At 49.3% G+C, this 13,613-nt stretch overlaps 1 protein-coding gene across 1 annotated transcript in view; it reads left to right on the top strand.

The window, feature by feature from the left end:
• Window positions 1-1,437: 1,437 nt before the first annotated feature.
• The window catches only part of dnajc13 (DnaJ heat shock protein family (Hsp40) member C13), a gene marked incomplete at its 5' end in the record, with an annotated part of 61,157 nt that continues 48,981 nt past the window's right edge, over window positions 1,438-13,613 (top strand). The window contains 5 exons of the mRNA XM_079531334.1: window positions 1,438-1,592; window positions 2,345-2,390; window positions 2,993-3,147; window positions 10,769-10,970; window positions 11,809-11,924. Of these exons, the coding sequence (XP_079387460.1) occupies window positions 1,438-1,592; window positions 2,345-2,390; window positions 2,993-3,147; window positions 10,769-10,970; window positions 11,809-11,924 (674 nt within the window). The remainder of the gene's footprint in view (window positions 1,593-2,344; window positions 2,391-2,992; window positions 3,148-10,768; window positions 10,971-11,808; window positions 11,925-13,613) is intronic.

Genomic DNA, 13,613 nt, shown 5'->3' on the forward strand with positions numbered 1-13,613 from the left:
CTAAAGCTATGGAATGAACTTCCCATTGCAGTCAGAACTACAGACTCACTCCCAATCTAAACTATGGAATGAACTTCCCATTGCAGTCAGAACTACAGACTCACTCACAATCTAAACTATGGAATGAACTTCCCATTGCAGTCAGAACTACAGACTCACTCCCAATCTAAACTATGGAATGAACTTCCCATTGCAGTCAGAACTACAGACTCACTCCCAATCTAAACTATGGAATGAACTTCCCATTGCAGTCAGAACTACAGACTCACTCCCAATCTAAACTATGGAATGAACTTCCCATTGCAGTCAGAACTACAGACTCACTCCCAATCTAAACTATGGAATGAACTTCCCATTGCAGTCAGAACTACAGACTCACTCCCAATCTAAGCTATGGAATGAACTTCCCATTGCAGTCAGAACTACAGACTCACTCCCAATCTAAACTATGGAATGAACTTCCCATTGCAGTCAGAACTACAGACTCACTCCCAATCTAAACTATGGAATGAACTTCCCATTGCAGTCAGAACTACAGACTCACTCCCAATCTAAACTATGGAATGAACTTCCCATTGCAGTCAGAACTACAGACTCACTCCCAATCTAAACTATGGAATGAACTTCCCATTGCAGTCAGAACTACAGACTCACTCCCAATCTAAACTATGGAATGAACTTCCCATTGCAGTCAGAACTACAGACTCACTCCCAATCTAAACTATGGAATGAACTTCTCATTGCAGTCAGAACTACAGACTCACTCCCAATCTAAACTATGGAATGAACTTCCCATTGCAGTCAGAACTACAGACTCACTCCCAATCTAAACTATGGAATGAACTTTCCATTGCAGTCAGAACTACAGACTCACTCCCAATCTAAACTATGGAATGAACTTCCCATTGCAGTCAGAACTACAGACTCACTCCCAATCTAAACTATGGAATGAACTTCCCATTGCAGTCAGAACTACAGACTCACTCCCAATCTAAACTATGGAATGAACTTCCCATTGCAGTCAGAACTACAGACTCACTCCCAATCTAAACTATGGAATGAACTTCCCATTACAGTCAGAACTACAGACTCACTCCCAATCTAAACTATGGAATGAACTTCCCATTACAGTCAGAACTACAGACTCACTCCCAATCTAAACTATGGAATGAACTTCCCATTGCAGTCAGAACTACAGACTCACTCCCAATCTAAACTATGGAATGAACTTCCCATTGCAGTCAGAACTACAGACTCACTCCCAATCTAAACTATGGAATGAACTTCCCATTGCAGTCAGAACTACAGACTCACTCCCAATCTAAACTATGGAATGAACTTCCCATTACAGTCAGAACTACAGACTCACTCCCAATCTAAACTATGGAATGAACTTCCCATTACAGTGGTGCTAACATCCTGTATCTGTCCTTCCAGCTGCTCCTGACCTTCGACCCCATCCTGGTGGAGAAGGTTGCTAACATCATGTACATGGTGATGCAGGACAACCCCAACCTCCAGAGACTGTACCTGACCGGAGTCTTCTTCTTCATTATGATGTACACTGGATCTAATGTCCTGCCTGTTGCACGGTACTGTACACACACACACACACACACACACACACACACACACACACACACACTGTGTACACACACACACACACACACACACACACACACGCACACACTGGATCTAATGTCCTGCCTGTTGCACGGTACTGTACACACACACACACACACACACTGTGTAGACACACACACACACACACACACACACTGGATCTAATGTTCTGCCTGTTGCACGGTACTGTACACACACACACACACACACACACACACACTGTGTACACACACACACACACACACACACACACACTGGATCTAATGTTCTGCCTGTTGCACGGTACTGTACACACACTGTGTACACACACACACACACACACACACACACACACTGTGTACACACACACACTGGATCTAATGTGCTGCCTGTTGCACGGTACTGTACACACACTGTACATACACACACACTGGACACACACACACACACACTACATACACACACACTGTATATACACACACACTGTACACACACACACACACACACACACACTGTACATACACACACACTGTACATACACACACACACACTGTACATACACACACACTGTACATACACACACCACACACACTTTACGTACGTACACACACACACACACTGGATATAATGTACTGCCTGTAGCAAGGCGCGCACGCACGCACACACACACACACACACACACACACACACACACACACACACTCTTCATCATGGTGTGTTTGTGTGTCTTTTCTCTCCTCAGGTTTTTAAAGTACACTCATCTCAAGCAGGCCTTCAGATCAGAGGAGGTAAAAGTATACTTTATTATACTTTATGTAGGTCAAAGTACACTTTATTATACTTTATGTAGGTCAAAGTACACTTTATTATACTTTATAGACCTCCCGGGCAGCACCGCTTGTTCCTCCGGCAGATTCTCCATTGTAAACACGGCCTCCTCCCCCCTCCCCCCTCCCCCTCCTCCGGCAGATTCTCCATTGTAAACACGGCCTCCTCCCCCCTCCCCCTCCTCCGGCAGATTCTCCATTGTAAACAACAGGGACTCAATTTCCCAGAACCCTTTGCACGTCGGCGCGACGGACCTTTTTGTGATGACGTCATCAAAACGCGTCTCGTATCCCATTCTGTCCGGTGGATCGCCCGTATGACTTAAAACGGATTAAAAACGTGGATTAAACAATGAAAACATGACTCAGGGAAAGTGTTCTACAATTAATTAACTCTTGCAACTTGTTAATCGAGGTCAAAGTGTTAATTAACAGTTTGTAGGTAACAGTTACACAATAAAGCTGAAAGGATGACACACACAGCCCAGAGGGCTTGTTGTTGTTGTTTCCACTGCGGTCCTGTGTACGGTATTCAGTTCATCATGAAGTTCCTCCTCCTCTAGGCTAAGGGTCAGGACATCGTCCAGCGCAGCGTCCTGGGTCCGGTGCTTCCCGAGGCCATGGTCTGTTATCTGGAGAACTACGAGGCCGAACGCTTCTCTGAGATCTTCCTGGGAGAGTTCGACACGCCGGAGGCCATCTGGAGCAGCGAGATGAGGTACGCACGCACACACGCATGCACACACTGTACACACACACACACACACACACACGCCTGAGGCGATCTGGAGCAGTGAGATGAGGTACACACACACACACACACTGTACACACCCATAATCTCCGTCATCAGTCTCAAGGGGATGATCTCCGATGTACAGTCAAACATGTGCTGATGTGTAGTTGCCTTGGTATAGACTATAGAGCATCGCAGTCCCGCCCCCTTTTCATGACGACGACAGGACCAGGAAATAATTCCCCATTAATTTCCCCCCATAGACATTTCAAAAAGTATTTATTTAAAGATCTGTAAGCCGCAGACAAAGCCAACTTGGATCGTGACAAATCATGACAACAAACAAACACAGTATTTTGGGCCGAACAAATAATTGCAAAGAAGAAAAACAACAATGCCCTTTTTATCATATCCCATGATTGTGGATTGTCCGTATGACTTAAGTTAAAACGGATTAAAAACGTGGATTAAACAATGAAAACAATGAAAAGTGTTCTACAATTAGTTAACTCGGGCAACTCGTGAATAGAAGTCAAAGTGTTAATGTTGTACTTGTGTATTTTCTCCCTGACTTAAAGGGTTTTTTTGTATAATATTTTAGGTACTGTGAGGTGTATCATGGATGTATTATTGTCTGTTCTATCAAATGTGACATCATGTACGATGTAGCTTTGCCCACCTAGCAGACTTCTCCAGTTTACTGACTGTGTTGTGTTCCCCCTCCCTATAGAGCGTCGCAGTCCCGCCCCCTACCAGGGCCCAGTCCCGCCCCCTACCAGGGCCCAGTCCCGCCCCTACCAGGGCCCAGTCCCGCCCCCTACCAGGGCCCAGTCCCGCCCCTACCAGGGCCCAGTCCCGCCCCCTACCAGGGCCCAGTCCCGCCCCTACCAGGGCCCAGTCCCGCCCCCTACCAGGGCCCAGTCCCGCCCCTACCAGGGCCCAGTCCCGCCCCCTACCAGGGCCCAGTCCCGCCCCTACCAGGGCCCAGGAAATGATTCCCTGTTCATTTTCCTCATAGACATTTCAAAAAGTATTTATTTAAAGACCTTTTAAGCCTCGTACAAAGCCCACTCGAGTTGTGAGAAATCATGACAAACACAATTTTTCGGGCCAAACTAATAATTAGAAAGAAGAAGAAACCGGCTGGTTTTCTTTTTTTGTTGTTTTTCTTCTTTGTAATTATTTGTTTGGTCCAAAATATTGTGTTTGTTGTCATGATTTGTCACGACTCCAGTTGACTTTGTACGACGCTTATAAGGTCTTTAAATAAATACTTTTTGAAATGTCTATGGGAAAAATGCATTTGGAATTATTTCCTGGGCCTGGCATCGTCATGAAAGGGGGCGGGGCCTGGCGTCGTCATGAAAGGGGGCGGGACTCTATAAGAGGTTGATGATAGAGAAGATGGCCGCCCACCTAGCGGCCTTCTCCCCCAGTTTACTGACTGTGTGGTTCCCCCCTCCCTCCCTCCCTCCCTATAGGAGGCTGATGATAGAGAAGATGGCCGCCCACCTAGCAGACTGACTGTGTTCTCCCTCCCTATAGGAGGCTGATGATAGAGAAGATGGCCGCCCACCTAGCAGACTGACTGTGTTCCCCCTCCCTATAGGAGGCTGATGATAGAGAAGATGGCCGCCCACCTAGCAGACTGACTGTGTTCCCCCTCCCTATAGGAGGCTGATGATAGAGAAGATGGCCGCCCACCTAGCAGACTGACTGTGTTCCCCCTCCCTATAGGAGGCTGATGATAGAGAAGATGGCCGCCCACCTAGCAGACTGACTGTGTTCCCCCTCCCTATAGGAGGCTGATGATAGAGAAGATGGCCGCCCACCTAGCAGACTGACTGTGGCTGCGTTCGAATTGCTAGGGTTGTTCCCTACTCCCTACTCCCCATACGGGGACCCAGACTCAGTGGACTCAAATAGTGATTAATTCGGACAATATGAAAATATCAGCAGCATGATTATGAACCCCCGCTAATCCTGGGGGGGGGGGGGGGACGACAAAAATAGCCGATCTATAAGCAACGTGACGTCCGTGTTGTGAGCTTGTAGATCGGGTTTTGGTAAAGAATTACCAAAAGTAGCCGATCTACAAGCTCTGCTCACAATACGGACGTTAACAGAAACAGCAGTCCAATAAATTACTGCCTACATAATGAAGTTTTAATGTATTTAGTGCAATTCAATGAAATAATGTTAGATAACATATATTTTTTAATGGCAGGAATTAATTAATATTAATAAAACATATGTTCGGAGACACAATTAATGTGTCACATGCATGTACAAAATATATATTGGACTTTAGCACATAGCTTTACAACCTCACCAACCTTAATCCAAAAACTATTAAAATATAAGGCCTTCTACAGCAAGCAACTCATTCCTCTCCTAACGTCATGCGCTGGGCCTGGGTGATACAATGAATCAGATTAGTAATACTATTGCAAATGAATTGTTTTATTATAAATAAATAAAACAAAACAATTGCAAATAAATGCACAGATCATTTGTCTCGAGATCTGTAGCTTCGAGATCCGCCAGGGAAGAAAAGAGAGGGGAAACGTAAGTTTAAAAGTACATTTGTGTTGATTTCTTTCGCTGGTTCAACTTCTGCCTCTTCTGAGTTGGAGCGCAATAAGCGCATGCATGCAGAAGCAGCACACGTGCGCGCAAACGCGTGCATGTGCGCTCAAGAGCGAGCTTGCGCAATGCATTATGGGGCAGATTTGCTTCGCTGTGTTTTTGTAGTGACCATCGGATGGTCCCTACAATTCCCGGTGCATTGTGGGATACTTCAGTCCACTACATTAGGGTGCAAAAATGCTCACTACATATTCGGACACTATAACAAAATGGCGGAACCCCAAAGTGGTGCACTATATGGGGCATAGGGAATGAATTCGAACGCAGCCTGTGTGTTGTTCCCTCTCCCTATAGGAGGCTGATGATAGAGAAGATGGCCGCCCACCTAGCAGACTGACTGTGTTCTCCCTCCCTATAGGAGGCTGATGATAGAGAAGATGGCCGCCCACCTAGCAGACTGACTGTGTTCTCCCTCCCTATAGGAGGCTGATGATAGAGAAGATGGCCGCCCACCTAGCAGACTGACTGTGTTCTCCCTCCCTATAGGAGGCTGATGATAGAGAAGATGGCCGCCCACCTAGCGGACTGACTGTGTTCTCCCTCCCTATAGGAGGCTGATGATAGAGAAGATGGCCGCCCACCTAGCGGACTGACTGTGTTCTCCCTCCCTATAGGAGGCTGATGATAGAGAAGATGGCCGCCCACCTAGCAGACTGACTGTGTTCTCCCTCCCTATAGGAGGCTGATGATAGAGAAGATGGCCGCCCACCTAGCAGACTGACTGTGTTCTCCCTCCCTATAGGAGGCTGATGATAGAGAAGATGGCCGCCCGTCTAGCAGACTGACTGTGTTCTCCCTCCCTATAGGAGGCTGATGATAGAGAAGATGGCCGCCCACCTAGCAGACTGACTGTGTTCCCCCTCCCTATAGGAGGCTGATGATAGAGAAGATGGCCGCCCACCTAGCAGACTGACTGTGGCTGCGTTCGAATTGCTAGGGTTGTTCCCTACTCCCTACTCCCCATACGGGGACCCAGACTCAGTGGACTCAAATAGTGATTAATTCGGACAATATGAAAATATCAGCAGCATGATTATGAACCCCCGCTAATCCTGGGGGGGGGGGGGGGGACGACAAAAATAGCCGATCTATAAGCAACGTGACGTCCGTGTTGTGAGCTTGTAGATCGGGTTTTGGTAAAGAATTACCAAAAGTAGCCGATCTACAAGCTCTGCTCACAATACGGACGTTAACAGAAACAGCAGTCCAATAAATTACTGCCTACATAATGAAGTTTTAATGTATTTAGTGCAATTCAATGAAATAATGTTAGATAACATATATTTTTTAATGGCAGGAATTAATTAATATTAATAAAACATATGTTCGGAGACACAATTAATGTGTCACATGCATGTACAAAATATATATTGGACTTTAGCACATAGCTTTACAACCTCACCAACCTTAATCCAAAAACTATTAAATATAAGGCCTTCTACAGCAAGCAACTCATTCCTCTCCTAACGTCATGCGCTGGGCCTGGGTGATACAATGAATCAGATTAGTAATACTATTGCAAATGAATTGTTTTATTATAAATAAATAAAACAAAACAATTGCAAATAAATGCACAGATCATTTGTCTCGAGATCTGTAGCTTCGAGATCCGCCAGGGAAGAAAAGAGAGGGGAAACGTAAGTTTAAAAGTACATTTGTGTTGATTTCTTTCGCTGGTTCAACTTCTGCCTCTTCTGAGTTGGAGCGCAATAAGCGCATGCATGCAGAAGCAGCACACGTGCGCGCAAACGCGTGCATGTGCGCTCAAGAGCGAGCTTGCGCAATGCATTATGGGGCAGATTTGCTTCGCTGTGTTTTTGTAGTGACCATCGGATGGTCCCTACAATTCCCGGTGCATTGTGGGATACTTCAGTCCACTACATTAGGGTGCAAAAATGCTCACTACATATTCGGACACTATAACAAAATGGCGGAACCCCAAAGTGGTGCACTATATGGGGCATAGGGAATGAATTCGAACGCAGCCTGTGTGTTGTTCCCTCTCCCTATAGGAGGCTGATGATAGAGAAGATGGCCGCCCACCTAGCAGACTGACTGTGTTCTCCCTCCCTATAGGAGGCTGATGATAGAGAAGATGGCCGCCCACCTAGCAGACTGACTGTGTTCTCCCTCCCTATAGGAGGCTGATGATAGAGAAGATGGCCGCCCACCTAGCAGACTGACTGTGTTCTCCCTCCCTATAGGAGGCTGATGATAGAGAAGATGGCCGCCCACCTAGCGGACTGACTGTGTTCTCCCTCCCTATAGGAGGCTGATGATAGAGAAGATGGCCGCCCACCTAGCGGACTGACTGTGTTCTCCCTCCCTATAGGAGGCTGATGATAGAGAAGATGGCCGCCCACCTAGCAGACTGACTGTGTTCTCCCTCCCTATAGGAGGCTGATGATAGAGAAGATGGCCGCCCACCTAGCAGACTGACTGTGTTCTCCCTCCCTATAGGAGGCTGATGATAGAGAAGATGGCCGCCCACCTAGCAGACTGACTGTGTTCTCCCTCCCTATAGGAGGCTGATGATAGAGAAGATGGCCGCCCACCTAGCAGACTGACTGTGTTCTCCCTCCCTATAGGAGGCTGATGATAGAGAAGATGGCCGCCCGTCTAGCAGACTGACTGTGTTCTCCCTCCCTATAGGAGGCTGATGATAGAGAAGATGGCCGCCCACCTAGCAGACTGACTGTGTTCTCCCTCCCTATAGGAGGCTGATGATAGAGAAGATGGCCGCCCACCTAGCAGACTGACTGTGTTCTCCCTCCCTATAGGAGGCTGATGATAGAGAAGATGGCCGCCCACCTAGCAGACTGACTGTGTTCCCCCTCCCTATAGGAGGCTGATGATAGAGAAGATGGCCGCCCACCTAGCGGACTGACTGTGTTCTCCCTCCCTATAGGAGGCTGATGATAGAGAAGATGGCCGCCCGTCTAGCAGACTGACTGTGTTCTCCCTCCCTATAGGAGGCTGATGATAGAGAAGATGGCCGCCCACCTAGCAGACTGACTGTGTTCTCCCTCCCTATAGGAGGCTGATGATAGAGAAGATGGCCGCCCACCTAGCGGACTGACTGTGTTCTCCCTCCCTATAGGAGGCTGATGATAGAGAAGATGGCCGCCCACCTAGCGGACTGACTGTGTTCTCCCTCCCTATAGGAGGCTGATGATAGAGAAGATGGCCGCCCACCTAGCGGACTGACTGTGTTCTCCCTCCCTATAGGAGGCTGATGATAGAGAAGATGGCCGCCCACCTAGCGGACTGACTGTGTTCTCCCTCCCTATAGGAGGCTGATGATAGAGAAGATGGCCGCCCACCTAGCAGACTGACTGTGTTCTCCCTCCCTATAGGAGGCTGATGATAGAGAAGATGGCCGCCCACCTAGCAGACTGACTGTGTTCTCCCTCCCTATAGGAGGCTGATGATAGAGAAGATGGCCGCCCACCTAGCGGACTGACTGTGTTCTCCCTCCCTATAGGAGGCTGATGATAGAGAAGATGGCCGCCCACCTAGCGGACTGACTGTGTTCTCCCTCCCTATAGGAGGCTGATGATAGAGAAGATGGCCGCCCACCTAGCGGACTGACTGTGTTCTCCCTCCCTATAGGAGGCTGATGATAGAGAAGATGGCCGCCCACCTAGCAGACTGACTGTGTTCTCCCTCCCTATAGGAGGCTGATGATAGAGAAGATGGCCGCCCACCTAGCAGACTGACTGTGTTCTCCCTCCCTATAGGAGGCTGATGATAGAGAAGATGGCCGCCCACCTAGCAGACTGACTGTGTTCTCCCTCCCTATAGGAGGCTGATGATAGAGAAGATGGCCGCCCACCTAGCAGACTGACTGTGTTCTCCCTCCCTATAGGAGGCTGATGATAGAGAAGATGGCCGCCCACCTAGCAGACTGACTGTGTTCTCCCTCCCTATAGGAGGCTGATGATAGAGAAGATGGCCGCCCGTCTAGCAGACTGACTGTGTTCTCCCTCCCTATAGGAGGCTGATGATAGAGAAGATGGCCGCCCACCTAGCAGACTGACTGTGTTCTCCCTCCCTATAGGAGGCTGATGATAGAGAAGATGGCCGCCCACCTAGCGGACTGACTGTGTTCTCCCTCCCTATAGGAGGCTGATGATAGAGAAGATGGCCGCCCACCTAGCGGACTGACTGTGTTCTCCCTCCCTATAGGAGGCTGATGATAGAGAAGATGGCCGCCCACCTAGCAGACTGACTGTGTTCTCCCTCCCTATAGGAGGCTGATGATAGAGAAGATGGCCGCCCACCTAGCGGACTGACTGTGTTCTCCCTCCCTATAGGAGGCTGATGATAGAGAAGATGGCCGCCCACCTAGCGGACTGACTGTGTTCTCCCTCCCTATAGGAGGCTGATGATAGAGAAGATGGCCGCCCACCTAGCAGACTGACTGTGTTCTCCCTCCCTATAGGAGGCTGATGATAGAGAAGATGGCCGCCCACCTAGCGGACTGACTGTGTTCTCCCTCCCTATAGGAGGCTGATGATAGAGAAGATGGCCGCCCACCTAGCAGACTGACTGTGTTCTCCCTCCCTATAGGAGGCTGATGATAGAGAAGATGGCCGCCCACCTAGCAGACTGACTGTGTTCTCCCTCCCTATAGGAGGCTGATGATAGAGAAGATGGCCGCCCACCTAGCGGACTGACTGTGTTCTCCCTCCCTATAGGAGGCTGATGATAGAGAAGATGGCCGCCCACCTAGCAGACTGACTGTGTTCTCCCTCCCTATAGGAGGCTGATGATAGAGAAGATGGCCGCCCACCTAGCGGACTGACTGTGTTCTCCCTCCCTATAGGAGGCTGATGATAGAGAAGATGGCCGCCCACCTAGCAGACTGACTGTGTTCTCCCTCCCTATAGGAGGCTGATGATAGAGAAGATGGCCGCCCACCTAGCAGACTGACTGTGTTCTCCCTCCCTATAGGAGGCTGATGATAGAGAAGATGGCCGCCCACCTAGCGGACTTCTCCCCGCGGCTGCAGAGCAACACCAGGGCTCTGTACCAGTACTGTCCCATCCCGGTGGTCAGCTTTCCTCAGCTGGACAACGAGCTGTTCTGTAGCATCTACTACCTCCGACACCTGTGTGACACCACGCGCTTCCCCGGCTGGCCAATCAGAGACGGCGTACGTACCGTACACACACACACACACACACACACACACACACACACACACACACGTGTGTTTACCATATATGGACTTTTTTAGACTTGAGAGCTACTTTCAGAATGACCAGCTGCTCAACCAGATCTACCCGCCAAAAATATATATGATCCCATTGCTGAAGATAGTTAGATACTAGGAAACCGCTCTAGGAATGGGAAATAGAGGAACATGAGTGGAGGCGGGGGGGGGGGGACGACGACATGGAATTGTAGGGTTTTATTTGTATATAACTTTGTAATACTGACGTCTGTGCGAAACACTCTTAATGAAAAGAAGTGTTGCATTTTGGGGTTTTCCCTTTTATCTATTAAGTCACCTTCATTCAAGGGTTTTCCCTTTGTGATATCTATTACGTCACCTTCATTCAAGTGGCAGATGCCAAAAAAAAGTGTTGTATTTATTTAAATGATATATTTTTAGGGGCGTGTCATGTGATCTACCTGCATCTACTGCTAGATCACGATTCTACCTTTTGGGGCACCCCTCTGCTCTGGAGGGTCAGGGGTCATCATTAGGAGGTCAGGGGTCATCATTAGGAGGTCAGGGGTCATCATTAGGAGGTCAGGGGTCCTCATTAGGAGGTCAGGGGTCATCATTAGGAGGTCAGGGGTCATCATTAGGAGGTCAGGGTCCTCATTAGGAGGTCAGGGGTCATCATTAGGAGGTCAGGGGTCAGTGTTAGGAGGTCAGGGTGGTTTAACAGTGAGGTTATGGTTCCAGGTGAAGCTGCTGAAGGACACTCTGGAGGCGTGGAAGAGAGAGGTCAGGGGTCAGTAACAGTGTCTATGTCCTCCAGGTGAAGCTGCTGAAGGACACTCTGGAGGCGTGGAAGAGAGAGGTGGAGAAGAAACCTCCGTCCATGTCTGTGGACGAAGCCTACGATGTCCTGAGCCTGCCCAGGGGACAGGGACAGTGAGTAGAATACCCTAACCCTACTGTGTGTGTGTGTGTGTGTGTGTGTGTGTGTGTGTGTGTGTGTGTGTGTGTGTGTGTGTGTGTGTGTGTGTGTGTGTGTGTGTGTGTGTGTGTGTGTGTGTGTGTGTGTGTGTGTGTGTGTGTGTGTGTGTGTGTGCACTCATTAAGGGCACATAAATGGAAGTTGTAGAGAGCTATAAATACTTGGGTGTCGTCCTTGACAACAAACTCTCCTTTGACTCTCCTGTTGCCTCTACATCAAAAAAAGTCCAGCAGCGTCTTTTTTTTTCTGAGGAAAATGCGTTCCTTTAATGTCTCGTCTGTAATGATGACTCTTTTCTATAGAAGTTTTATTGAATCTGTTCTCTGTTTTGTATGGTTGCCTGGTACGGTAATCTGACCCTGGTACGGTAATCTGACCCTGGTACGGTAATCTGACCCTGGCAAACAAGAACAGGCTCAGCAGCCTCGTCAAAGTGGCCAGTAAGATTTCTGGGAGAACCCAAAGCCCAACTCATAGAACTGTACAAGAGGCAGATGCTTAAGAGAGCCTCCTCCCTCCTGGAGGTCTCGGATCACCCACTTCGGTCTGAGTTTGAACTGTTGCCCTCATGTCGTCGGCTGAGGGTGCTCCACTACAAAGACTAATCGGTTCAAACTATCCTTTGTCCCGGCTGCTATTTTGATTGATTGATTGAAAAATGTATTAACAGTTTGCAGAATTACAGTACATTTCAAGCACAAACTGGGGGGGATTCACGTTCAGCTCCGTTAATTTGTTTGTTTTCCTTGGAGGAGCTGCGTTGGGTCCCCAAGTCGGCTCCGTGGCCGTACCTTGAGTTGGCTGTGTGGCCGTGACCGTCTCTTGTGTTGTCCTTGCTGCATGCTGCACGTCCAGCAGGGGGAGTCCTTGACCAGGCTATGTCTGCACCACCACCCTGCATGTCCAGCAGGGGGAGTCCTTGACCAGGCTATGTCTGCACCACCACCCTGCATGTCCAGCAGGGGGAGTCCTTGACCAGGCTATGTCTGCACCACCACCCTGCATGCTGCAGGGGGAGTCCTTGACCAGGCTATGTCTGCACCACCACCCTGCATGTCCAGCAGGGGGAGTCCTTGACCAGGCTATGTCTGCACCACCACCCTGCATGTCCAGCAGGGGGAGTCCTTGACCAGGCTATGTCTGCACCTCCACCCTGCATGCTGCAGGGGGAGTCCTTGACCAGGCTATGTCTGCACCACCACCCTGCATGCTGCAGGGGGAGTCCTTGACCAGGCTATGTCTGCACCACCACCCTGCATGTCCAGCAGGGGGAGTCCTTGACCAGGCTATGTCTGCACCACCACCCTGCATGCTGCAGGGGGAGTCCTTGACCAGGCTATGTCTGCACCACCACCCTGCATGCTGCAGGGGGAGTCCTTGACCAGGCTATGTCTGCACCACCACCCTGCATGCTGCAGGGGGAGTCCTTGACCAGGCTATGTCTGCACCACCACCCTGCATGCTGCAGGGGGAGTCCTTGACCAGGCTATGTCTGCACCACCACCCTGCATGTCCAGCAGGGGGAGTCCTTGACCAGGCTATGTCTGCACCACCACCCTGCATGCGTGCAGTCCTGGGGAATACAGCCAAACACCACAATGTCCAGTATGCCAGTATGGCCATATTAGCCATATTCCAACGTC

The sequence above is a fragment of the Electrona antarctica genome (assembly GCF_951216825.1).
Source record: "Electrona antarctica genome assembly, contig: scaffold_295, whole genome shotgun sequence".
Classification (NCBI taxonomy): Eukaryota; Metazoa; Chordata; class Actinopteri; order Myctophiformes; family Myctophidae; genus Electrona; species Electrona antarctica.